General features: G+C 39.6%; 1 protein-coding gene across 2 annotated transcripts; it reads right to left on the minus strand.

Moving 5' to 3' along the window:
- Positions 1 to 3,600: 3,600 nt before the first annotated feature.
- Positions 3,601 to 25,068, minus strand: LOC124119164 (lipopolysaccharide-induced tumor necrosis factor-alpha factor homolog). 2 transcript variants are annotated; one of them, XM_046481583.2, is made up of 4 exons: positions 24,921 to 25,068; positions 13,212 to 13,430; positions 12,330 to 12,498; positions 3,601 to 8,862 (listed from the first exon to the last, which is right to left on the minus strand). In XM_046481583.2, exons 2-4 carry the CDS (start codon positions 13,411 to 13,413, stop codon positions 8,751 to 8,753), a joined length of 483 nt encoding a protein of 160 aa, XP_046337539.1. In that variant the 5' UTR covers positions 13,414 to 13,430; positions 24,921 to 25,068; the 3' UTR covers positions 3,601 to 8,750. The 2 variants fall into 2 exon arrangements, with proteins under 2 accessions (XP_046337539.1, XP_046337540.1); XM_046481584.2 differs by lacking the exon at positions 24,921 to 25,068 and adding an exon at positions 18,525 to 18,545.
- Between the last annotated feature and the right edge of the window lie 83 nt (positions 25,069 to 25,151).

Here is a 25,151-nt window from a genome sequence, read left to right on the forward strand (position 1 = left end):
TAATCGAGTCTGGACCAGACAATCAAGTGATTGACATCATGAGCATGGATCCGCGCAATTGGGATACGATGACATGCATCTACCAAGTCATCGAGTCGGATCACCTGATCCCGTTAGTCACCTCTTACGACAAGCATAGTTGCCTTTTACGGCAAGCATTGGTTGCTAAAACCTACCCCGGATCTTCACGGGTCAGTAGTGCAGTACAAATACACCTTTCATATGTCAGATAAACTGCTAAAACATTCGCTGTCACTACCCTGTTGTTAAATTCACAGATGTATAAAGACATTCCATTCACTTAGCGAACGTTCAGATTGACAAATGCATTTGTAAATGTTCACAACATAGATATATGTAAATATTTTATCCACTTAATGTGATGTCATTGCTTTTAAGAAGACATGCATTTGTATATGTTTAGGACAGACATATATGTATATAGTGTTTAACTTAATTGGATAACATTGAGCTTCTTTTAAGCGTTAATTGTGTTTTTATAGAGGTACAATCTCTCCCCATTTGTAACACTATCAATGATGTAGATCTTGATTGCCCTCATGTAATTGTTTGTTTGTTTGTTGTTTAACGTAAAGGTATCTACAAATATGTTGTTATTGAACTTGATCTTGTCTGTATTCTCATATTACCTGGCTACTCAATAAATTTGGTCCAAATCAATCAATCTGTGTCGGGCTCGGCTATCACAGGAACTTGTTATTGGTCAGTAAATAGAAATATGTACCCCTATATGTCAGTAGAGAATAGGGGGTATAGATGTTTTATTTACTGACCAATAACGAGTTCCTGTGTCGGCTATATACTTTAGACGTGATGCAGTTGGGGCGTTGCTGACTGCAGCGATAAACACACAAACAAACGAAAGTTACGGGGTTGTCTGATACAAACAGACCAATTTTAGCCAGATCATGCGAACTTTTGAGCCTTTTGTTTGTGTGTTGTTTAACGCCGCACTCAGCAATACTCCAGCTATAATATTGCCGTCTGTAAATAATCGACGAATCTGGGCCATACTATCCAGTGAGTGACATCATAACCATCGATCTACGCAAATGGGGTACGATGACATGCATCAATCAAGTCAGCGAGTCTGACCACCCGATCTCGTTAGCCGCCTCTTACGACAAGCATGGGTTACTGAAGACCAATTAGACTAGCTATTGGACATGTTCAATATTTTGATATAACAATATTTAGTGTAATTATTTGGCGCAAATCCATCATCCCGAACTACAAAAAGTCATCAAGAAGTTGTTTGTTGACAAATTACGCATATAAAAATAACAACAGGCTAATGGTTCAATCTAATTACAAGAATAAAATTGGTTTGTGAACATAGCTCAAACACTGTTGTGTGGCATCTTTGACTGTACACTACAACGAAAACAGACCAAACATGCTCGAGTAAGCAAAAAACGCAATGAACAGGATGAGCAGAAGTCTTAGAAGCAAATCCATCTGTGTTTCTACAATATCATAAAAGTCTTAAATGAATATATCTGTCTGTCTATTGTGGACACGATAATCAAATTGATGAGCAGACAGAAAAAAAGACGTAAGGCATTAACAAATTCGAGTCGTTGAAATTGCGCAAGGCGTCAAACACCGGAAACTCATCTAGCCCCAGTGAGAGGAATCCCCTCAGTGGAAGATTCTTTCGCCTCGCATTTTTTATCATCTGTTTTAAGCTATTCCCTTTTTCAAATTTATTTTGGTCGATCATTTGTGAATAAGTATGCCCTAAAGTATTAATATCTGCAGAGTTTCTATGTTGAGTTTACTTGCACTTTAAGATCTTTCATAAACCCTAGAGTAGTCTTCCACAAGGAATCACATAAAAGGGGAAATTAGAATCAGTGTTTCAAAAGAAGACATCAGGTGACTAATGTACGTTTCACAGAGAAGACAAAGAATGATCAATATTTCCTTGAACGCTAGTCTGTGGAAAGCACTTTGGCAGTATGTCCAATGTCATTTGTTCGTTTATTGGATCTAGCCTTTCACATCACTATTCGTTTTCAAAAGAAAACAGGGACATATATTCTCCACGAGTGAGTGAGTTAATATTTAACGTCACATCGGCAGTATTTCAGCCATATCGTGACGTTCTCCACGAGAGATCAATGGATCTCATGATGAGCATAAGCATCAACATGGTTACAAGTAACATAGATTGTATGTAAACATTGATCATGTGTTAATTCATCATCCACAATGGATATGGTGAAAATCAAACTAGACTTGTCCACAAATAACTGTTTGTGTCTATGGTCCAGCATACGTTGCTGTGTCACCCCGCATTAGGGGTTAACACAAGGACTGGTCAGGTCGGAGTCAGTATGTGTATGTGTGTGGTATCCATGTTTAGCTGTGGCATGGCATCCCAGGTGGTACATGATATTTTATAAGAAATACAGTGTACATATGCTGACAAAACAAATTTGCATTACAGTATATCGATTCTTCGTCTGAAAGAGAGAGAGAGAGAGAGAGAGAGAGAGAGAGAGAGAGATTGCTTTAAGCAACTATTCATCTTTGTCATAAAAAGGGTGCAAATAAACTTATTTCTCATTTCACATAAAAATAGACAGCCTCTCCCTGGTGATATATATAAATTACGACGATTTGAACAAAATTGAATGTCTGCATAAAAAGAATCATGCATGCTTCATCAGCTGAACCAATGGGCATTTTGGCTTTCAGGAGCCAAGATTAACTGATAAACTTGTCAATTGTCCAAAATGCTGGCCAGAAGCTGCGACTTCTTTGAACTTGTTTCACAACGTTCTCCTCTATCACAAGGTGTAGGATGCTGAGTGAGGTAAAACTTTATGTCACATCAGCATTATGTCAGCCATACAGCAACCATAACATGATGAAGGTTTGCCTAGGCAATCTAACCAACCTCTCCTAATGATACTAGAACCCTATCTGTTTGAAGTCCCATTTGCTATCCATGGCACCTTTTGCCATTATTCTCCATACATGCAGATGATCCGATGAAATGTGGTGGCAGGCTCATGTGTGGTGCTTTTCCATTTTTGACTCAATTTTGATTTTGATTTCCTGTGACAATATTTACATGACAAATATACCACCATAAAGGTGTAAATGTTGAATGAAGGTCAAAATTCATAATATTAAAAAAAAGGGGAATTCTGGGAGCACCTTAGTTGGGATCATTCATACAAATTTTCAACTTAATCTTGTCCCGAGGCCTTGTAGTTCTAGAGAACATGCCCAAACTGTAACAGTTAGTGAGTGAGTGAGTTGGGTTTAACACTGCTTTTAACAGTATTCCAGTTATATGATGGCCTGTGGGAGGAAATGTTGGAGGAAAAGCCCTAAGTGATGCAGGTCTCAGACATTTGCCATTTCGGTGAGACCCAAGAGCATGGGTATGGTGCTGACAAACCTAGAAACATAATCTGGGCGAACCGGGATTTCGAACCCACAATCATAGTTTTCTGGCGACTCTGCACCTGTAAAAGTTAATCACAGACAGACAACTGGACAGATGACTGATAATGTGCGACATCACTTTCAGTCTGGTGAGCTAAAGATAACACCAACAAAGGCTCAAGGTAAATGGTTCAATTTAATTACAAGAATAAAAGTGTTTGTGAGCCAAGCTAAATCATTATAATATGGTACTGTACAGTGTAAGAAAACAGATCCTATTATGTCAGAAATAGCGCAAACCATCATCGATATCACAGTTAAAGATCTATCAATTGTTGTAAAACAATTAAGGTAACACATGAGCATAGGTAACATAAACTGCATAAGCAAAAGCATATCATAGCAGGAAAGTTTTTGGAAAATGTGCATGTTCGTCAGTTTCAAAACATCACAACAAAAGTAGAAAATCACAGAGTAACACTGAATGATTCAGTATCAAACTTGGGGACATTTGTTTTTTGTTCAAGAGGAATCATTTTTCATCAAATGCAATGATTATTACTGAGTGTCCGGATTTTCTTTTACATCAGTAAAACATGACAAATCCGTGTTGTAAGTTGTGACTCTTATTACTTTATCCAAAAGAAAACAAGATTGAATTTGTATTCTTTTTGTTTACAAGGCAAGAATATATTTTTTAGGGAAGACTCCAGGATCCACAGTATGATGGCATATTTCTTCACAATGTCACACACCAACATCATAACACAAACAATCCTATGTACTTCACAGGTGTGTAGACACAATGTTCCTCAATCATCCATGAATATATATGTAGATGCTTTGCAGTGTAGTAGTTGTTTGACAGCCTTGGTTTCAGAGAGAGGGAGACCAGTGAGATCAGACTCAATATTTCATGTCTCACATTCATGGCTTCAGAATCAGGCAATGATAGGGTTCATACCAAAATGAGTAGGACTCGTTTGAGTAATACACAGCCTGATTTCATTACTTGCCTGAAAATCGACACGCATCACTACAACACAGCAAAATACACATGTATATCCATCAGTGATGGAGGAACATTGCATACACAAAACCATGAAGTATTGATGGTGGTCACAAACAATATTATCAAGCATAATTATTAAGATAATTCAACTGATGAAGGGGTCATAATAAAGTTGACATCCATAAGGTCTCCCTTATGTATATCACTCCTAAATGCCATTCAAAGACTTGAAGCATATTTCTTCTCACCAAGGTCAATACTGGTGTGTATGACATGAGACTCCATGGTCACCGGTGAGGACAATCTCATTGGTAATACATGCAGTAGATTGCTGTCACTTTAAAGCTGTATTTCAATATTAAGTGTCATGTATTACATTATATAATCAAGATCTTAAATTATGTCTTACAAGTTACAATGACAGATGATTTAAATGATTGCTGTAATTAAAGTTTGGAGACAAGGACACAACTTGCGTACTTTACAGGTCTACACCGATTAACCAGGAGTATTTCCACAGACCTGAAAAACCCACAGCTTGTATGTTATGTCAGTGCAGCAAAATAACTTTCACATTTACTTTTGGGTGCCCTGTTATCAATGGTTATCATACTTGAGCATGTAAGGCCTGCCTTAGATTCGAAGCACACAGGACAAAGGACAACAGTAGGCTTTGTACGTGTTTTGCATTAAACCTATTTTCATGCCATCTATTGGATACTATACATATACAGAATACACGCTTGATGCAGCAATATAATATTTTTTGCCACACAGAAATAACATGCAAAGCTAAAGGCAGTAGCACCATGTGGAAATACTAATAGTCAAAGTTTGTACAAATCATTTAAGTATCCAGCAATTATTGCATGATTTCCTTTCTGGATTTCTCTTGGTGAACTGCATAGAAACACATATCTGCACTAACTAAGAATAATGTATTGAACTAATGTATCTGTGCCAATATTATTGTTATTATTATTGTTAATATTATTATATCATAAGTCTGTTTTTTCACAAGGGAAGATACTTGTATCTTGGGTTTCAAATGGCCTTCACCATCATCACCCATGTGGTTTCAACCAAACGGCTTGAATGACCAAATTGAAAAAATCATTGACATAGCACATCAAATCACCGCCAACAGACTAACTACCAAAGTCTGTACACATAATATAATTCTTTTCACAAACACATTTCACTGTTTCTTGAGTCAAATTTTCAACCACAACAACATGAATAAATCTAAATGATTACACATCCTTTACTAAGGTCAACAAGTTTAATGCTGAAAATTCAGCAACATAGCATCTCTTGTCTCAAATAATGTAACCATGTTTCCACAAAATACATGAACATTATCAAGATTATATAAAACAAGGAATTTGAAACAAAATCCAAATTGCACATACTTTAGGTTACGTAAGGCACATTGACATTATCATGAAATTCAATAGCATCAAAACAGAAGCAAATTGTTTGTTTTTCAAGTACAAAATATGCAAATAATAAACAAGACACCTGAACCTCCTTTAGCACCTACAAAAATAATCTGAAAGACAAACATGACAAAAGTCTCGCTGAAATTTCATCTACCGGTAACCTTCTGTCAACTACCCTACTCTGTATTTGCCAAGGACCAAAATAATCCTCTTTCATCAAAGTATTGTGTAGTATTAGGGATGGGATGGGTAACTCGGGTACCCGGGTCGGGTGTGTACTTAGTAGGAGCTGGGTACCCACAGGACTACCCGGACCCATGGTTAGTCACGTGATATATTGTTTCATGACAAAAATTCACTTTAAGACTACATGGTTACACGACAATTTTAAGTCCCTAATGTTCGCATTTCTTTTGACTATTAACACAATCCTTCTGACTAATACATGTTTGAACAAAGCTAAAACTTCAGTCAACTTCAGTGTATGCCTGACCACATCCTTTTATACGTGTATCTAGATACATTCTGCCAGGGCTACGGTCAAACTATTCCAAATTGGACATTTTGTACCTCTCTCTTGACACCAACAGGGGATACCGGTTGGGTTGGGTAATAGGGGTGTGGGTACCCGGGTAGTAAATTTGGACTCGTCCCAGCCCCATGTAGTATAGTACATCTCTTGGAAGGCCCTCAACATTGCTTATTGATTTTAATTTGTACAATTTACAGAATTGGGAAGACAAATTGAACGAAATGAAGTTCACTTTTGACTCTACTCTACAGGAATGTGTTTCTGTCAATATATCTCTAGCTTCAAGAACAAAAATGTATTGCCTGTAACCATAGCACATTGCCAAGTCCCAAACACTGATTCTAGTAAGCTCACCTAATAACAGTCCCAGGGATTTATCTAGGCCTGCTCAGAGGCTGATATGCAGCCCAAAGGTGGTGAAATTCCCAAACCATGTTAATATAGTCATAACTACCATGATGGTAAGGTCAAGGTGACTTACATTTCACTAATAATAGGACCAACAAATAGAAATTTTACACACAAAGTTGAAACACAATGCAAAAAGAGATTCTGAACAAAATGACAACTTTTTTCCCCAATAGGCCTGCCAAGAACACTTAGTTTGTAATCCTAGATAAATCCCTGAACCTAAAGGTCAAAACCAGACTCTTCTGAAAAAGCCTTCAAAAAGCAGATTCAGACTAGTCTGCTAGTAGTCTCAAAAGTTACTAGCACAGACTAAAATAATAACTGAAAAATCATAAACAACCCATGGAAGATGAAGTCAAAGGATGTTCTACATCTTAATTCATAGTTTTCAGTATCATCATCTAAGTCTCTAAGTTAGTCTAACTAAGGGAAACTGCGAATTCACATGAAAATTGTCTAGGCCTGTAACAATTCACCTAAGGTTGTATCAGGATATAATGCATGACAACTTGACATGCCATGCTAAGGAGTTATCTTTCACCATCACTGTGAATGATTAGAAACCTACCAAAACAAATAAAATAAATTTGACTCACCTCAGAGATGACTTGCATACAATGTTACAAAGTTGTATTTCATAATTAATTTTCCTGCCATTATCCAAGCACCAATATGGGTGAATTGTTACTGCCCTGAACATATCCCGCTACCAAATAAAATATGAAGTGTTTGAGTATATGTACAACCTCCCTAAAATGCTACGTTTTGTCAATTAGGTTCTTGGACTTCATAACCAGTTTGACTTTATAACAAATTATTTGTCATTCACTTCTGAAAAATGCCAATCAGAGATGACCTTGGGTAATAGCAAGGTCAGTTTTACATCATAAACTGGTACATGTATATATCAAAATGGAAAGAATTCTCACAACTGTTTGTGAAATAACCCTGTATAGCATCACAAAAAGGTTAACTTTACATGCAAATATGTTGACAGAGCATGCATCACAGACCAGGGTGCTGTTGTACAAAGTGATCTTAGCGCTAAGGTGGTCGTAACGACCATACCTTAACATAGACTTGACATAGCGTTAAGGTTGTTTTGTACAACGGGACCAAGTTGATTCAGGGATACAGGTCACATCAAAGTCCATTGTCAAATGAAACAATTAAATTCAATAATAAAATGAAATTTGGACTACACATTTTTTTAAGTATGTCGTAATTGACCACCTTGAAAATTCCTCCCACCTGGTGGTGTGTAACAGTAAACTAATGCATTATCACATCACAATATTTAGTTGCAGATACAATAAGCCATGAATGGCAAGTGGTCAAATATAACATAAGTTTTGGGATTACACTTTCTCAGTAAAGTACCAATTTGGAGAGTCCCATCAGGTATCGAACCGATACTCTCAGAGTAAGGCACCCAGTTGCCAGCACACAAAGTCAGCCTCGAATGCTGAGTGGGTCAAGTACTAATTTGTACTTTAATGAGAATGTGTAATCCAAAACATAACATGTTACAATAGACCAGATTTCAGAGTTAATTGTTACTATCATTAAATTTTAAAGTTACATCTTTTTTACATGCATCCAATACGCCGCTAATGACCATGCAGAATACATATATTAAAACATCCATCCACAATCTTTTAGCAGGACTGTTAACTATTCTGAAATGTTCTGAAATGTCCCATTTCTAGCCATTTTTGATTGTTCACAGCAAGTGTTTCCGAATAGTCAACCGAATTCTCAAAGACAAACAGCTCTTAAACCTCCTTGTATGAACATACCTGGGCCATTCCTACTAACCTTACACCTCTTTGCATCAATAATACCTCATGAATTAACCAGTCACCCTGTATTGTACTGCAACTGTTGTAGTGTGATGTGCATCAGTTCCCTGTATGGTCATGTGTTGGTCTCAGTCTAGCCGTTTACACACCCCCACCAAGCGTTTACAGTTAGGACAGGTGTGATGAACGTCTTGTAGATCGTTGATACAGAAGGGGATAAGGCAGCACCCCAGCCAGCACCTGCAAAGTTAACACCAACTGAATAACTACCAACCACAACACAGTGCAAAAGAATAAAAAGTCAGGTGCAGAGTACAACAGGGCAAGGTTGCACATTTTTTACCAGTAGTCTTTGAGAGGTAAAAATGAATATACACATGTATCCATCTTGTCCAGTTCAATATTTCAATATATTTTTTTATTTTGTCATAAGTTGTTTGTTTTGGTTGGTTAGGAGGGACAATTATGCTTATTCTCCAAAAAGTTCTGAGATGTTTAATATCTTACAGCAACATGTACATGGAGTCCAGTGTGTTTTTAATGGCTGGGCATATATCAAGGCACACTATATATTTTCAAGATCTTTTCAACATTGTTCAAATTACACTGCCAAGTCAGTAAGTGTTCAAAATACTGAAAATTCTGTCCGTGCTGAAACAGAGGTAATCGGTCACTGACTCATAAAAACAAAGAAAACACTTGATTTAAAAAACATATTCAATGCCTGGCCAGTTATCTGGTTATCTTTAGGGATAAATAGTTTGTTCCTTAAAACACAATAAGAACCATAACAATGATATTGGATGGTAGCATCAACTATCAGCATATATATGATATAATAAACACCTGATTAAGATGTTCTATACTTTTTAAGAAAACTGAACAAATGTTGAATTTCAACATTTTTCTACATGTTGTTATGAGTCTATGGCCTACAGAAACAAAGGATTTTCTGACCCCTATCAGAAACCCATTATACTGTATGAAGTACATGTAAAATATATATTGCTTGCACCCTCATTCACATGCATATTTCATTCACCTTCACCATGTCCACCAATACAAACCAGTATCTACAGCTCACGGCATGAGAATGACCACTACAATATGACCGCGCTAACATTCATATGATCACTAAGGAGTGTTTGAATTTGAAAATGAAAGTCAAAGTGTCATTGTCATAACCTTAGCATCACAAATTTATGATTGATTGAGTCCCGGGACTAATATACACCAACATTTTCATATGTGAAAATGGTGAACCACAACAAAATTACCCGTGTAATCGTCAATACACCAACAAGAGTACAGGTATCTAGCATTCTAACAGTTATTACATTTTTATGATAACAGCATGCTATATTTTATGAATGCTTCTATACCCAATCATGCATTCTGTTAAGCAATATTAAGGAAATTACATGTATTCTCTCTTTTGAAATAACCGTTAAGAGGTTAACATTTTTAATAACAGAATAAATGTATATAATCAAAAGATACAATAATATTGCTGAATAACAGAATAAATAGTGTGTACATATTGATAAGATAATACTGTATTATCACTGAAACCAGACAGCTAGGATTTAGATACGGGTAGAATGTCCACCATTGTCTACAGGGTTAGGAGGCCCTATAGAACATCCCAAGATGCACACCACACTGGGGACAGGAGTGGCTGACATTCTGACACTCTCCAATACAGAAAGGAAGCGGAGCGCACGGCCAGCAGCTGCAAAACATGCAGTTACCATGGTTACAGCATCAATAATAGGTGTATTATGAACTAAGGTTATCTGTTAATCACTAAGTTAACAAACAGTGGAACTATGGAAAGTTTATCCCTCCTTTTCAACTTAGATTAAAATTCAATTCCTGAATCCCCAGGTTTATATTATGAATAAAAGAAAGGTCATTAAGCTTGTCTTTATGTTCCTCATTACCTTGTGTTTGTCATGTTTATCTGTAAGAACACATTTTCTAAGTGCATGGGCCTTTCATCACGTTCAGGCACTGGGAACCTATACTAACCATCCATTACAATTTGAACAGTGTCATTGGCACCAATCTCATTAAAATCAGATCTTAGTTCTCGCTACCACTATCTGAGGACATCCCATAATGGGTCATGTCAGAACGACCTTTCATCCGTCACTTATGACATCAGGGATGTGACCGTCGGAATGTGTTTTCTAATCATGCAATCTCACCAAGATTAGTATATGGTATTCTGAAATTCTGATTTGACTGATTCCGTCAAAATCGTTGTCTATCTTCTGCTTCAACAGGATAAACATTTGGAGGGTAACATATGTTAAGGTATGGGTGTTACGATCACCTTAGCGCTAAGATTGCTTTGTGCAACGGCACCCTGGTCCAAAGAGACTTGGCATAGCCCGTGGGAAGTACTGACATACAATCTAGACAGTTGTTCAGTTTTCAAATTTTGAATAGAGAACATGTTTTTCTAAGCGTAGTCTGGAATGGAAGTAACCAGTTTTAAACAATTGCTGCATGGCAACTATTGAAACTTCATTCTGATTGGCTGCAACTGAGAGCTTGCCAGTAGGGCTGTTCCAATTTTAGTTATTAGGATTTCCAACATTAGACAAACCTAAAATTGGTCGTATTTTATTGTCAAGGGATTTGTTTGTTTTAAATTCTAAAACTGATCTGGCAGACTGGCCCAACAAATTCATGCCAAATATAAAAAAATATTGAGCTACATAAAGCTAAAAAATAAATATTCTTGGTTCTCAGACATCGCTGCATGATCACAAAGTCTGCCGCAACATTTCATTTTTATTTCCATTTTTAAAAAAAAATCCTTAAATATTCCGCATCTGGAACACACGACACCTAAAAACAATGCAATTAAAAATAGAGTGCAGTTACTTCCCTTTTCATGCGCACTGCTTTACTACGCATCTTGTGTGTTATGGTCATGGTGGCAATAGGAGTTTGTGTGCTTGTTTTGCTGCTTGCAAATTTGGTCAAAGAAAACATGAAATTTACGATAAAACATCACTAGACATGATGATTTAAAAATTCATTGGTATTTGTGTACTGAATGCAGGACAATGTTTCATACGCAGAGGTTAAGATTACATGTGTATTTGTCTCGTAAAATAAGGCGGAAATAGCAATCAGCTGTTAACACATTTTCTCCCTGATCTATGGGTGATTTAGGGTAAAAAATTCTTAATGTCATGGCCAATATCAAAACTGACAAGAAGTGTCATAGGATTTGATAGGAAGAATGAAGACTTTGTATCTCTAACAAATAATGATCATTTCAAGGCGGGTTTATGGTGAGTTGATCAGATCATACATGATTCCAATGTAATGTAATTTTAATGTGGATGCAAAAAGAATCAGTTCAGACACTGTGTGTGCGTGCGTGTGTGCCTGTTTGTGTGCGTTTGTTTATTGGTTGTGGCAAAATTCCTGCTATATGAAGGCAAACTGTAAATAATTGAGTCTAGATCTATGCCGTAAACATGATAAAACCGAACGTCATAGCAAACATAACCGATGACATACTTAAAAAGATTTAAGATAGAAGACATGGCAGGGAAAGGGGTGCTCGCGGCACTTCAATCGAAATGTGTAGGACTGCTAATTGATGTGTTCCTTGTCCCCCATCATCAGCGCCATCATTATGACCATATACAGAGATCCACTGTTCATCCTACCATCCCACCTACCCAAACAGACAGATGAGTCCTGCAGCCAGCCATGTGAGCCCGCCAGCCTGGTGGTCCGTGTTGGTCATGATGTGAGCCAGGCAGTGAGGGCACTGCATCTGCTGGGAGTGGGGCCCAAATGTCGTCGTCACCATGATGACTGATGGCGGACATGTTTGATATCCACCTGCTGGAAAAACAGAAGCACCATTACCTCTCTAGCTAGCTAAGTGAGTGAGTGAGTGAGTGAGTGAGTGAGTGAGTGAGTGAGTGAGTGAGTGAGTGAGTGAGTGAGTGAGTGAGTGAGTGAGTGAGTGAGTGAGTGAATGAGCGAGCGAGCAAATGCTTTAATCACTAGGCTACTGCAAGAGAACCTTAACTTTCCCACAACAAACATTTTTTTGCATTATTTGACATGATGACAAGGCCATGTCCCAGGTTAATCAGATGGTGATAGGGAGTTGCATGTCTTACATTGGTGACCAACCACCAAGTTTAGCCAAAATCTGTAGATATGTAAAGCTGTTGTTTGAAAACCAAAATCATGTGATGACAGGATGAAGAATGTGCCATTTCACTGGTTGATGGTGTCTGTTAGCAATTTAAAACTAATAAAACTATACCATGACAGAATGAATCATTAGTGAATTTTGTAAACAGAATTTAGAATCAAATTTTATTCAAATATCATCCATTATCGGAATCAGTGCTCCCCAACAATCATGGATGAGGACTAATTTACTGATGCTTAAAACATTCAGTGGTAGATTTCCTATAGAGTAGTGTAATGACAAAATACTTTTAATGTGCATTGGTTTAGGACATTGGGTGACAATCTCCTTTGCAACCTCTTTGCATTTTGCTTAAAAAGTAAGAATCCCATAATAATAAAACACAGCTTACCCTGTCCTGGGTATCCACCTTGAGGTGGGTATCCACCCTGAGGTGGGTATCCACCCTGGTACGTTGCTGGGTATTCCCCCTTCGGAGGTTCATATTTGGGGGGGGGTTCATTTGGGATGGCTGCCCCTACATTCTCTTGTGGCTGGGTGTATGGGGGTGGAGCATTGGGCAGGATTGGATCTCGGTCGTCTGGCCTTGACATTGGGATATTCAACTAGCCTGAAAATAAAAAGTATTGTTTATATTAGTACACTTAATTCAAAGTATATATAATTAAAATTAGTAATCAGATGAAACATCATGCAGTGTTCATTCTTGCGCACATCATTGCCATCCCAATTTCAATTATGATGCAAGAATTATCAACCAAGTTTGGCAGCTAGGTGCTTGGCTTGAAATCAAAATATCCAAATAACATAGCCAATCTCATTAAATTCAGAACTCAGTACTCGCTACTGCTAAGCAAAAATCTGGGGACATCCTGTTACTGGTCATGACAGAACGACTTTTTGTGAACCTTGACAAGAAGTCCACAATCAGAAAGCAGCTTGCTCAAACTTTACGTCACTAGTTTCAAACTGGTGACTTCCATTCCTGACTACACTTTGAAAAATATTTTAACGAAGTTCTCAATTCGAAATTTGAAAAGTGAATAAAACATAATTCTGAAATGTCTTAAAGATGGTATGGAGCAGTACTTCTCATGGGCTATCCAAAGTAACGTCTCTCTCTCTCTATCCAAAGTAACATCTCTCTCTCTCTCATGCACGCACGAATGCACGCACACCACACACGCACACCACACACACCCACACACAAGCTTTCTAAAACATGTCAGCTTCATTTCTCTACCACCTTCATTCAGAAATTGTGATCACAGCAAAAGACAACTGCCACAGAACACAATTGTACCCCTCAAAGTACATACTTTTGGGAGCAGAAGACATCGTGCTAAACAACAACAGTTTGTTCAAAATAGACAAAAAATACAGTAGCAAAGGTTCTTGTTTTGCATTCAGCTCTTCTTGAAAACCTTAGCCTCCGAGATACAGAAATTAGATGTGCTTGTCTGAATGCTTTGCTCATTCTGAGAATTTAGAAGTGTCAGCGCTGACCAGTTAAGCGGAAAGTTCACCTTTGGGACCTCCTACGAAGGTGTTATCAGCTCTCCATGCATAGAGGCATCATATTGTAGACAATTATCTGATTTTAACAAGAATGGAAAAAAATGTCTTTGTTTACTTGGCTCCTGACCCCACTTTTCATCACTGATGGCAAACATCTCAAATGGCCTGTATTTTCGGCAACCCGACCATGTAGAATGGGCAATGGTCATGTTCAGTTGTGTTTTTACGGTCTCTCTCATCATGCTAATGTTCATCCTGATACATTTTAAGTTCAGCTCAGTGGAAACGTTTATGTATGAAAGCTGTTACAACTTGGCACATAATCAATATAGTCATTATCATAACTTTATTCTGTTTATACTGTTTATCCATGTTATAACAACATTACAAAAAAATTAGACTTTTAGCTCTGCATGATCAACATGACCTAAGTGATTACATATACATATAATATACTGATGATATCATAAATTAACCAGTAAAGGCCGAGGCATTAAAAGGAGGTAAGATACATTTAAACATGAAACAGTTACCAGTGTAGCTTCGAATCAAAACACTACTGGAATGTGTGATGTACACAAATTGGCTGGTAGTGATTTCAAGGGTCGAGTGGTTGGGGAGCTATATCTGGTGTCGGACAAAACCCAGTTTGCATGGCAATATATAATATTGCTTTAATCACTGTTAATATGAATCGAAATCATTGAAAGATGGTATAAAAACGGTACACAGAGAACCAGGCAAGATTAGGGCCCTTTTTTAATGTTTTGGCCCACAAGAAATGTCAAATCTTAATATTACAGATAACTGTGAAATATTGGTATGACTGATCTTATGAATTTCTTATACTTGCAAGTATTGGATTTCTGACATGATCAACTGGATATGCAGATATGCGTGAAAAAGGCTGTTTTTTCTAAATATGAGCACTATTTAATATTAGGGTTATGACATGGACCCTTTTCAGGCCTCTACTTACTTTAATGGCTAATTTTGAACTACACAGTATTACCACTAAACCATGATACAAACCTTCACAATATTATATATATCTATAGTGACACAATCTAAATGGATCCACATATTCAGAAAATACATAAATAAATGTTTCTTTGGGGAATACATTAACATCTTCCTGATGCAGCTAATTTCAGCTCTAATATTTCCAGTATACACTGCTATGTGTCACTGTGTTTAAACGTTACTCTAGATACAAATGGTGCCTGAGCCTCTATACTATGAGATTGTTCACAACAAAGAGGAAAAAGCAGATGCATAACAATATTTTGGTTTAAAAATAATGAATGTTATCAAGATTATGGTGAAATATGTAGGAGGTACATACAATCTTACAACACGTTTCCCCTAGCATCATAACTCATACAGACCATAGTATCACAAAAGCAGAGCTACAGATAAGCAGCCTACTTGCGTAAATTACCCCCCCAAAATATTCAAAACCCAATTACTTTCAATTAACTTGCATACAGAAATGCATACATTAAATGAAAAACTCAAATATATGAAAGCAGCTCGCGTCAATACCCAGTGAGTGAGTATGGTTTTACGCCTCTTTTGGCAATATTCCAGCAATATCACGGTGGGGGACACCAGAAATGGGCTTCACACATTGTACCCATGTCGGGAATTGAACCCGGCTCTTCTACGTGACGAGTGAACGCTTTAATTAACCACAAGGTTACCAGACCGCCCCAAATACCAAATGAAGCTTTTCCAGCATGCGTACAAAGGAGCTAATTTCCGAAACACAATTACCAGCTAATTTAGTTTCCGAGTCAAGCCTATATATTTAAAACAGTTATATATCAACATGACTGGTGATTTTTTATTTCAAATTTCAAATCTTTACTGACCAAGTTGTTTATCACCCGTTCGTTTACCGGAATTCACTGAAGGAGTACGGCGTAATTTTTTTCAGCCCATAATACTCAAAATTTTGTGATAAAAAAAAATGAATCTGCTAGAGGGATGAGCACATTATACTTGGGTGCACACTATACTCCAGAAAATATGGTACATCCAAAACATAATTTCATATTTTTTAAATCTTAAAATGTATTTACCCAATTAAAATACTTTTTGGGGTCCAATAGCTTTTGCCAAAAATGCTATCCTTTTGCTTCAGGTAAAGTCCTTGAGGGAGAGATAAAAACTTGATCAATATGATTAGGGATTGTAATTTATTATTTTAAAGGCCTAAAGAGTGATTAGATGATGGGTTGGTCTTTAAAAAACAAGTAATAAAATCTTTAAATAAGAATACCTTAAGAGTTATGACATTTTAGGTCAACACTTTAGTCATTTGTTCAGTGTAGACAAAAATCAATAGTAAATGGGCTCATTCACATTCCATATCCTTCCTCATGTTGTTCATCTTAATCATGCTAACCATGCTAATCTGATCAAAAACTGTAAAAATCAAGGTTATAAACAAGGTATAACCTAGAAAATCTTCTAAACTGAATAGTGATAACATATAGGAACATCCCCAAAATGTTAAAAATTCTACCAGCCCTAGGAAACCTTAAACATTAGCGGGGTAGTGCTAATTTCTATCCCTGTCAACACAACATTAAAACATAAACGATAATTCAAATGCATTTTAACATGATGCCTATCCTAAGCATTTGCGACAAAATCAATACTTCACAGGCAATCAGCATGATCAGATCATGATGGAGATAACATGTGCACTTGCTGCAGCAGGCAGCACAATTCAAGCCCTAGCACAGCAACACAGCAACACAGCATTCGATATGTTCAACATGGGCCCGACAAACTAGTATGAGGATGTATTGTGAGCACCAACTCTTAACTTTAGTTTGGCTATTACATGTATTTATTACTTACCCATGAAAAGATCATCTGTTCAATAACAAAACACCTTTACTACACAGTGTTTGATAAGATCACATGTGGATGGGACTATTTCTGGCCTCAGAAATCCACTTGAATAGAGGTGTCATTAGCATTGTGCAACTGTACTCTGCAACGTCTACCCTACCATGTTGCTACTGCTATACACAATAATTTGTCTCAATAGATCATTTTCAAGGGATTACTGTATTCAACGTAATAAGCGCCCAAGGCGCTCTCAAAATTAGAAAAAGGGGGCTCTTATTAGAATAAAATTTTGGTAAGAAAAAAAAAAACAGAGATGAAAGATCGTAAATTTCGTGGTTTATGCTGACAGCCTGAAATGATACAAAAGAAAAGTCTGTGCTCATTATACACGATAGATATATTTTCCAGAATTTAATTGCCCATACTTAAGGGTGCATATAACACACGAGTGCATATTATACACAAATTAATAAGTCTTGTGTACATTGATCGGAAGGGGTGCAAATTGGGATTGTTGACAAGCCAATATATTAGACAATATCCGCCTGGGCGCTTATTAGAGCGGGGCGCTTATTACGTCAAATACGGTATAGTGTCAATAATATATATGATAATTATGGCTTAATCATATTCACAAGCATCTGACAAGTCAAAGTAGTTTCAACATGTTCCTAGGCAGCTTAAAACAAACTGCTGTACAGGAGGATATCAGTTACGAATAACATCAATAAATCTGTCTTTATGATCATGATGATTCATACGGATGCAGAGCAACATGTTCCTGATATTCTGAGGGAAAAAGATATCCTTTTAATATTAAACAAGTAAAACAAGAATGTTGTGAGGCTGCCCTCAGAATAATATAGACATTGATGTACAGATATTAGATATTACAAAGATTTACATGCACAGTCTGTGCCAAAACCTTTGAGACTACCAGCTCGAACATGGCTCTCAGCATTTTTTCAGTTGATTTTAGTGTTATTATATGGACTTTTATCAGATAAACTTACAAGACTGAACAGATTTTTACTTGACTCAGACATCGGGTCAGTGACAAACTGCATTGCATTACAAGCATACTGCCATAAGATTTTTAAACAAAACATACCTGTATTGCAAAATATTTTCCATGTTCAACTGTTGTTATTATTTGTATCGTTTAACCTAAAATCTACAAAGAAATTCATTCATAAATTGTGTTTCCATTTGATACTGATTAACAAATCGGCTGAAATGCGGAAGTGTTTTTCTCTAACATTATCTCCCTCTATCCATGACTACAAAATGGTGGAGACTGACCATGCTGAGTAATACTTACTTTAGAATGCAGAAAATAGGATCTGCATGTACAATCAGTGGCAAACACTATAGCTCTCAATATATGGCAATGCGTACCGCTACAGACACCTGTGTCACAGTATATTTCAATGCAATTGCTTTGCCAAGACACAGCCCTAGTTTTGACACTTGTGTTGTTAAATCAATATGCTTTTAAAAATCTCATGTGCAGCATTTGTAATTGATCATGTTGATAAATAGCTGTAGAAAAGCAGCGCTGGGGGAACCATGACAAGAAGATAACAGTATCAACATGACGTCAGCAATGATAGAGTGTGAGGTCATCACATGGATTGTGCTTGAGACATGTGACATGGCATGTATGACATTTTTATGTTTATATCACCTTAAGATCATGTAGAAGAATGTCCTATCAAAAATATGTTTGTGTTCAAAATCTATGACGTCATAATTGGTGTCTGCATTATACAGGCCCATAAAATCATTATCAGATTGATCAACATGATCAATGATTGTAACATGTGCTTCATAATGACTTTATTCAGTTGGCCATTAACGTTACTATTATGTACCATATGGACCATAAATAGAGATAACATTCTCAATATATAAATCATATATACATAGTAAAAAGGATTCACTACAAAAATGTTTATAATCTCTGTATTTTGTTCATGTTATTAAAATGTTCACATTGTAATTGGTACTGTGACAGGATAATACAAAGATTATAAATTTTTAGTTGGAACACACAACAGTTCCTAATCATGGAATATCTTGATTAACAAAAACATGATTAAATTTCACCATGTTTACACAACAGATTTAGATGTATCATCATTAGCATGATTAGTCCGCTTTTCCGAAAACAGTAAACAATTTGTCAGCAGATTGGAATGATTCGACAGATGCCAGTTAGCACTTGCTGAATATGATCAGACTGGTAAAAAAATAAATACTTAAAAAATCACAAATTTTTATTAAATCTGTCTTAATCTGATGTTTGTCACTTGTAGATACCGATATTTTCCACTTGCGTCCAAGGCTGGTCTACACTACACAATACTGTGACATGAGAGACAGCGTCAGAAATTTTTACAAACCTGTAGAGGTTATGAATTCTCTGATGAAATCCTCCTTAAGGGGAATTATTGCATTTGCCTTGCTCAAGAAAATTTACATGACATAGTTGTAACCATTTTCCTTAATAAAAAATGTTCCCACACAAAAAACTTTGTTTTTGTATGATATACGACCACCCTTACGGGGCCTCACCCCCCACGGCACCTCACGCCAGGGGGAGCAACTCTCACCCAAATCACTTTCCATATGTCAAATGATGATGGAATGTGGGGAGGTGGGTGGCCGTGCCCCAAGGAATCTCATCAGAGAATTCATAACCTCTACAGGTTTGTAAAATTCTTTCAGATTAAATCCTCCTTGGGGCACTTATTGCATCAAGACAGACTCCCAAAGATAACCTAGGAAGTGGCATCCGTCAGCAACAGGCGTAAATAAATACATCGTATTTGATTATTCAACACAATAAATTATAGAGTTCAATAAATGGAACCAACCTTATCGTGAGGCACCACCGTCGAAAGGCGGGGGCTAGAGACAGGGCGTGGTCGACCATATATTATGATAAAGCCTGTTTTTGCGGCTTGTCATAAGTTGAGAACTCGAAACACCTCCCACACTTTTTTGAACAAGTGATATAGGGGCGTAGATTACTGGAGACTATAACCCGCGCTGAGCTAGGCCAGAGGGTCCCCAAGGATCGAAGGAGTGCGTGTGCAAAATACGAGTATTATCGAGTAGTAGGGACTGATATTTATCGACCGCAGAAGATAAAATCCGGACCATTACTGAGCAGTATAACCGAAGGACTGTCTAAAATCTCAAATGCTCAATCGGCTAGAGATTAGAACTTTGCCCAGTTCGGAGAACTGACTGACCAAACCGAGCACGCTCGCTTGAGTGTTTGTTGAGTTGGTAATGTTTGATGAACGTGCTCGGCTGGCTCCAAATAGCCGCAGAGCAGATCTCCTCAATGGGCAGAGCCGCGGCGTACGCTTGTGACGTAGCCACTGCTCTAACCGAGTAAGCCTTCAACCTGGTAGGGGGGTCCCTACCTGCAAGCGTATACGCTGTACAAATGGTTGAAACTATCCACCTCGAGATAGATTGTTTGCTCGCAGGTGAGCCAGCCTTTCTATCGCCGTAACAGCAAAATAGTTGGTTATCGTTACGGATACCCATAGTTCTGCTGATATAGGCCTTGAGGGTCCTGCGGACATCCAAGACATGAGCATGTCTTGCAGTGGTCCCCGACGAGGAAGGCTGTGAAAGAGCAGGTAGCTCAATAGGAGCCGTTCACGTGGAAGGCGTGTGTGACCTTAGGACGGTAAGAGTCCGGTAGTCGAAAACTGACTCTGTCCCGGTGGAAGAAAGTTATTTCGGGATCGTCTGACATAACACGAATGTCGCCTACCCATCTGCCAGACGTTACCGCCACAAGGAACGCCGTCTTCCAGCTCAACAGCTGAAGAGAGAGAGACGACAGATCCCGAAAGGAAGGACCGGACAGCCAATCAAGAACGATTGACAAGTCCCAAGTCCGGCGGTTGGATCCTGTCCACACCTGCTAAAAAGCGCTGCACTAAAGGGTGTGCATCTAGAAGTGCCCCGTCGACAGGGACGTGAAAAGCTGCGATAGCTGTAGAGTACCCTTGGACTATTGATGCGGCCAGGCCGGACTGGAGGAACTCAAGCACAGCTACGATATCTGCAGAAAAAATATCTGCAATCCCTCTATCGCCACACCAGCGCGCATAGCAGGTCTATCTATCCTCGTACTGAACATTTGTCGAATCCCTCGGCGAAGCCAGTATTGTGTCTGCAACTCGTGCAGGAATACCGCTCTTCTGGAGGCGATTCCTGACAGTTGCCAAGCCACCCATTGAATCCTGGGATTCGGGTGGAGGGCCCCTATTCTGGGATAGGAGGTCCGGTCGTAAAGGTAATATAACAGGAGGCTGAGCCAGAAACCTGAGTATTACTGGAAACCAACTCTGCGCCGACTAAAGAGGTGCCAGGAGCACAAGTAGTCACGCAGGCTGAGTGCCTAGCTGAGACAGGACCTTGGAAATCAGAGGTACTGGGGGGAATGCCCACAGAACTCTGTCCGTCCAATCTAACTGGAAGGCTTCCGGTGCCACCGACCTCGGCTCGGGGACTTGGGAGCAGAACGTTGGTGTCTAGTGATTCACCCCAGACGCAAACAGATCCACCTGTAATGTCCTGTATAACAGGCAGAAAATCCTGAATATCCCCGGGTCGATCCTCCACTCGTGAAGAGCGAGGATCCGGCGAGACAGAGCGTCCGCACGGACGTTGTCCACCCCCGGGAGATAAACAGGTAGCACCCTGATATCGTGAGAGTCGCACCATGGTAGGAACTGTCATGTCTCTTTGCGAAGCGACGGAGATGCCGTTCCCCCCTGCTTCCGGATGTAAGTCATCGCTGTTTGGTTGTCTAGATGAACCACTTGGCCACGAAGCAGATCCGGGAAGCGTTGGAACACCAACCTGACCGCTCTCAGTTCTAGCACATTGATATGCAGTTTGATCTCCTGCTGGGACCATAGTCCTGAGGCAGTGTGATCATTCAGAATACCTCCCCAGCCGGAGAGTGACGTGTCTGTTTGAACTGTGACAGACGGAACGGGAGTGTCGAGGGGGAGCCCCCGGGCAGATTCCCGACCTCGGTCCACCACTGAAGGTGTGTAATGAGCCACTATGAAGTCTCGAGCACAGTCGACGGAGTGCTTGTTCAATGGGACTCATTCTCAAGCGTGCCCGCCAGACCACATCCACTGTCGCCGCCATGTTGCCCAGTAACTGGTGTACGAGCAGTGTGACTTGCGCATAAGGAACTTGATATCTTGTGACAGAGATACACGTCCTCTCACCGTGTTGAAATTCACCCCTAGGAAGACTCCGCACCGCATGCGGGAAAGGGGGGCAACCGCCGGCCCTGCTTGACCTTAGTCAATTTGGGGGTCTCCGACTCTGGCATGGGCGCAGCCACCAGAGGCAGTACCTGGACAATCCTATCCCGCACGTGCCTCTGCACCTGGCCCGAAGCCGAGTCCCGGTGCCGAGGTGCCGGGGTTTCAAGTGAACCCACCCGGCACTGGGCTAGGTATCTACTAGTGGAAGCCTCGGCCTCGGAAGAGGCGTCTGGCTCCGCTAGGGAAAATTGTGAGTCGGTAGTGCACGGGCCGGTGCCTGCCACCTCTGCGCTGGGGAGCGATCTCGAGCTGGAGCCGAAGCTCGGTCTCGGATCGTCCCCGAGACCAAGGGAACCCACCTGGCTCCGGGCTAGGTATCCACTAGTGGAAGCCTCGGCCTCGGAAGAGGCGTCTGGCTCCGCTAGGGAAAATTGTGAGTCGGTAGTGCACGGGCCGGCGCCCGCCACCCCTGCGCTGTGGAGCGACCTCGAGCTGGAGCCGAAGCTCGGTCTCGGATCGTCCCCGAGACCAAGGGAACCCACCTGGCTCCGGGCTAGGTATCCACTAGTGGAATCCTCGGCCTCGGAAGAGGCATCTGGCTCCGCTAGGGAAAATTGTGCGTCAGTAGTGCACGGGCTGGCACCCGCCACCCCTGCGCTGGGGAGCGACCTCGAGCCGGAGCCGAAGCCAGGTCTCGGATCGTCCCCGAGACCAAGTGGTCTGCCTTGACTGACGCCGGGCATAACACAAGGTCTCTAAGCCGCGTCCGGCGCCGACAACGGGGAAGGCTCAGCCCGTAGCTCCTGCCGGAGCAGAGACTTCACCTCCTCCATCATCGACACCATCTGCGACTTAAGTAACGCAGAAAAGTCTGCCAAAGACAGTGCAGGAGAGGGTGCAGTGCCCAGAGAGGGAGCGGGGAAGACAGTCTCGGCAGCTTTTTTACCCTTTTAGATGGGGAAGGGGGGGTGGGGGACGTCTTAGCAGATCTGATATCTACCACCGCCTTGAATAGACCTTAAAGTGGAGCAAGTCAACTTGTCTCTTTTTTGGGGCCTGGGGGGTAAAGGCAATGCATATCGGGCATGACCCATTGTCATACCCGTCCTCCGCCAGACATTTTAGGCAGCGTTCGTGCCTGTCTTAGAACAACCCGTACACAGTTTGAAGGTCTTTGTAAAAAAGACCGTAATTTCTGAGGTGGGCGGGAAGGGTATTAAAGTGTATCAGTGCGATATAAACATCGGAAAGATATGTGCATAAATTGTGAAACTAGAAGCAAAGGCGTAATGTAGAATGCGATTTGTAACGCGATACTAATAGCCAATGTCGTAGTATAATTATAACACCAAAGGGGCGTGTTACGCGCTAAGGTGTAAAACCCGTAAAAAAGGTAAGTGTAGTTTATAAATTAACACACCACCTTTGGTTTTTGTGAAGGAAAAAATTGTAGACCAATGCTGTATGATATAACAAAACCCCAAGCGGTTTCTAATGGCCTTGGTGTTACATGTATCAGCCCTTGGAACTACAATATGGACGCCATTACGGCCATTTGAATTCCGTGCACGTGGTGTATAATTACAACTCTATAACTTTACAATGCGAGGTATTACGCCTTTGCAATGAAAGAAATGTACCATACATACAGTTTGGTCAGCCATGAATCTTGTCGAACGATAGATTCTCTTTATTTTGTCTTGTGTGAAAAATCAGCACGTCTGTCTCTTACAGATGACATAAGGAAAGTGATTTGGGTGAGAGTTGTCTCCCTGGTGTGAGGCGCCGTGGGGGGTGAGGCCCCGTAAGGGTGGTCGTATATCATACAAAAACGAAGTTTTTTGTGTGGTAACATTTTTTATTAAGGAAAATGGTTACAACGATGTCATGTAGATTTTCTTGAGCAAGGAAAATGCAATAAGTGCCCCAAGGAGGATTTAATCTGAAAGAGAATGGCACTAGTCCTATAGTCCTTGCCAATCTGCCCAATAGTTAAGGTATCGTAAGGACTCGTCGAAATTTGCTATCTGTAAGGGTTTTGCTACGGGTTATTATTATAAGGACTAGTCGAATTCGCTGAGAGACAGACAATGGTACAAATACATCTATAAACGTCTATGCCTATATAATATATACGCCGAACGAAAAGCGAGGCATATAAAATCCCCAGTGACCACGGAGGCTAGAGACCCACTTTCACTGACTCAGCATCACAATATCACCACATCATCATCAGCAGTGTTAGCAGGCACTGAGACAGCGGCATTGATCATGCTGATCTTCTGGTCATCGACATCTGGACAAACGTTACAACCTAAGTCGGTCCTATGCAATCTATTTCTATTTTACCTTTTTTACATTAAAATATATCTTTTATCAAAAACAAATATGAAAGTTACCTGAGAAAGATGTGTACCTTACTTCTTGATATCAACAAGTGTCAAAATGAGACAACATCCGCCGATTTACTCAATAACACTGTAAGAGGATAGTTCTAAAAAATTAGATATTTGTTTCAGAAGATAAAATGTTCTTTGCAACAAAATATGTCTGAATATATCTAAACCACTGTATATTTCTATTCTAAAGGTCAAGATGGGGCCTATATTGATGATTATATGACTCGGTCG

The sequence above is a fragment of the Haliotis rufescens genome, unplaced genomic scaffold (assembly GCF_023055435.1).
Source record: "Haliotis rufescens isolate VD_foot unplaced genomic scaffold, xgHalRufe1.0.p SCAF_6, whole genome shotgun sequence".
Lineage (NCBI taxonomy): Eukaryota > Metazoa > Mollusca > Gastropoda > Lepetellida > Haliotidae > Haliotis > Haliotis rufescens.

Excerpts from the sequence above, each read along its gene's own strand:
- LOC124119164 (XM_046481583.2), bottom strand. The coding sequence starts at position 13,413 with ATGTCAAGGCCAGACGACCGAGATCCAATCCTGCCCAATGCTCCACCC. Across the intron at positions 12,499-13,211 it reads AGGTGGATACCCAGGACAGG|CAGGTGGATATCAAACATGT; the intron begins GTAAGCTGTGTT and ends CTGTTTTTCCAG. Across the intron at positions 8,863-12,329 it reads GGACTCATCTGTCTGTTTGG|GTGCTGGCTGGGGTGCTGCC; the intron begins GTAGGTGGGATG and ends TTAACTTTGCAG.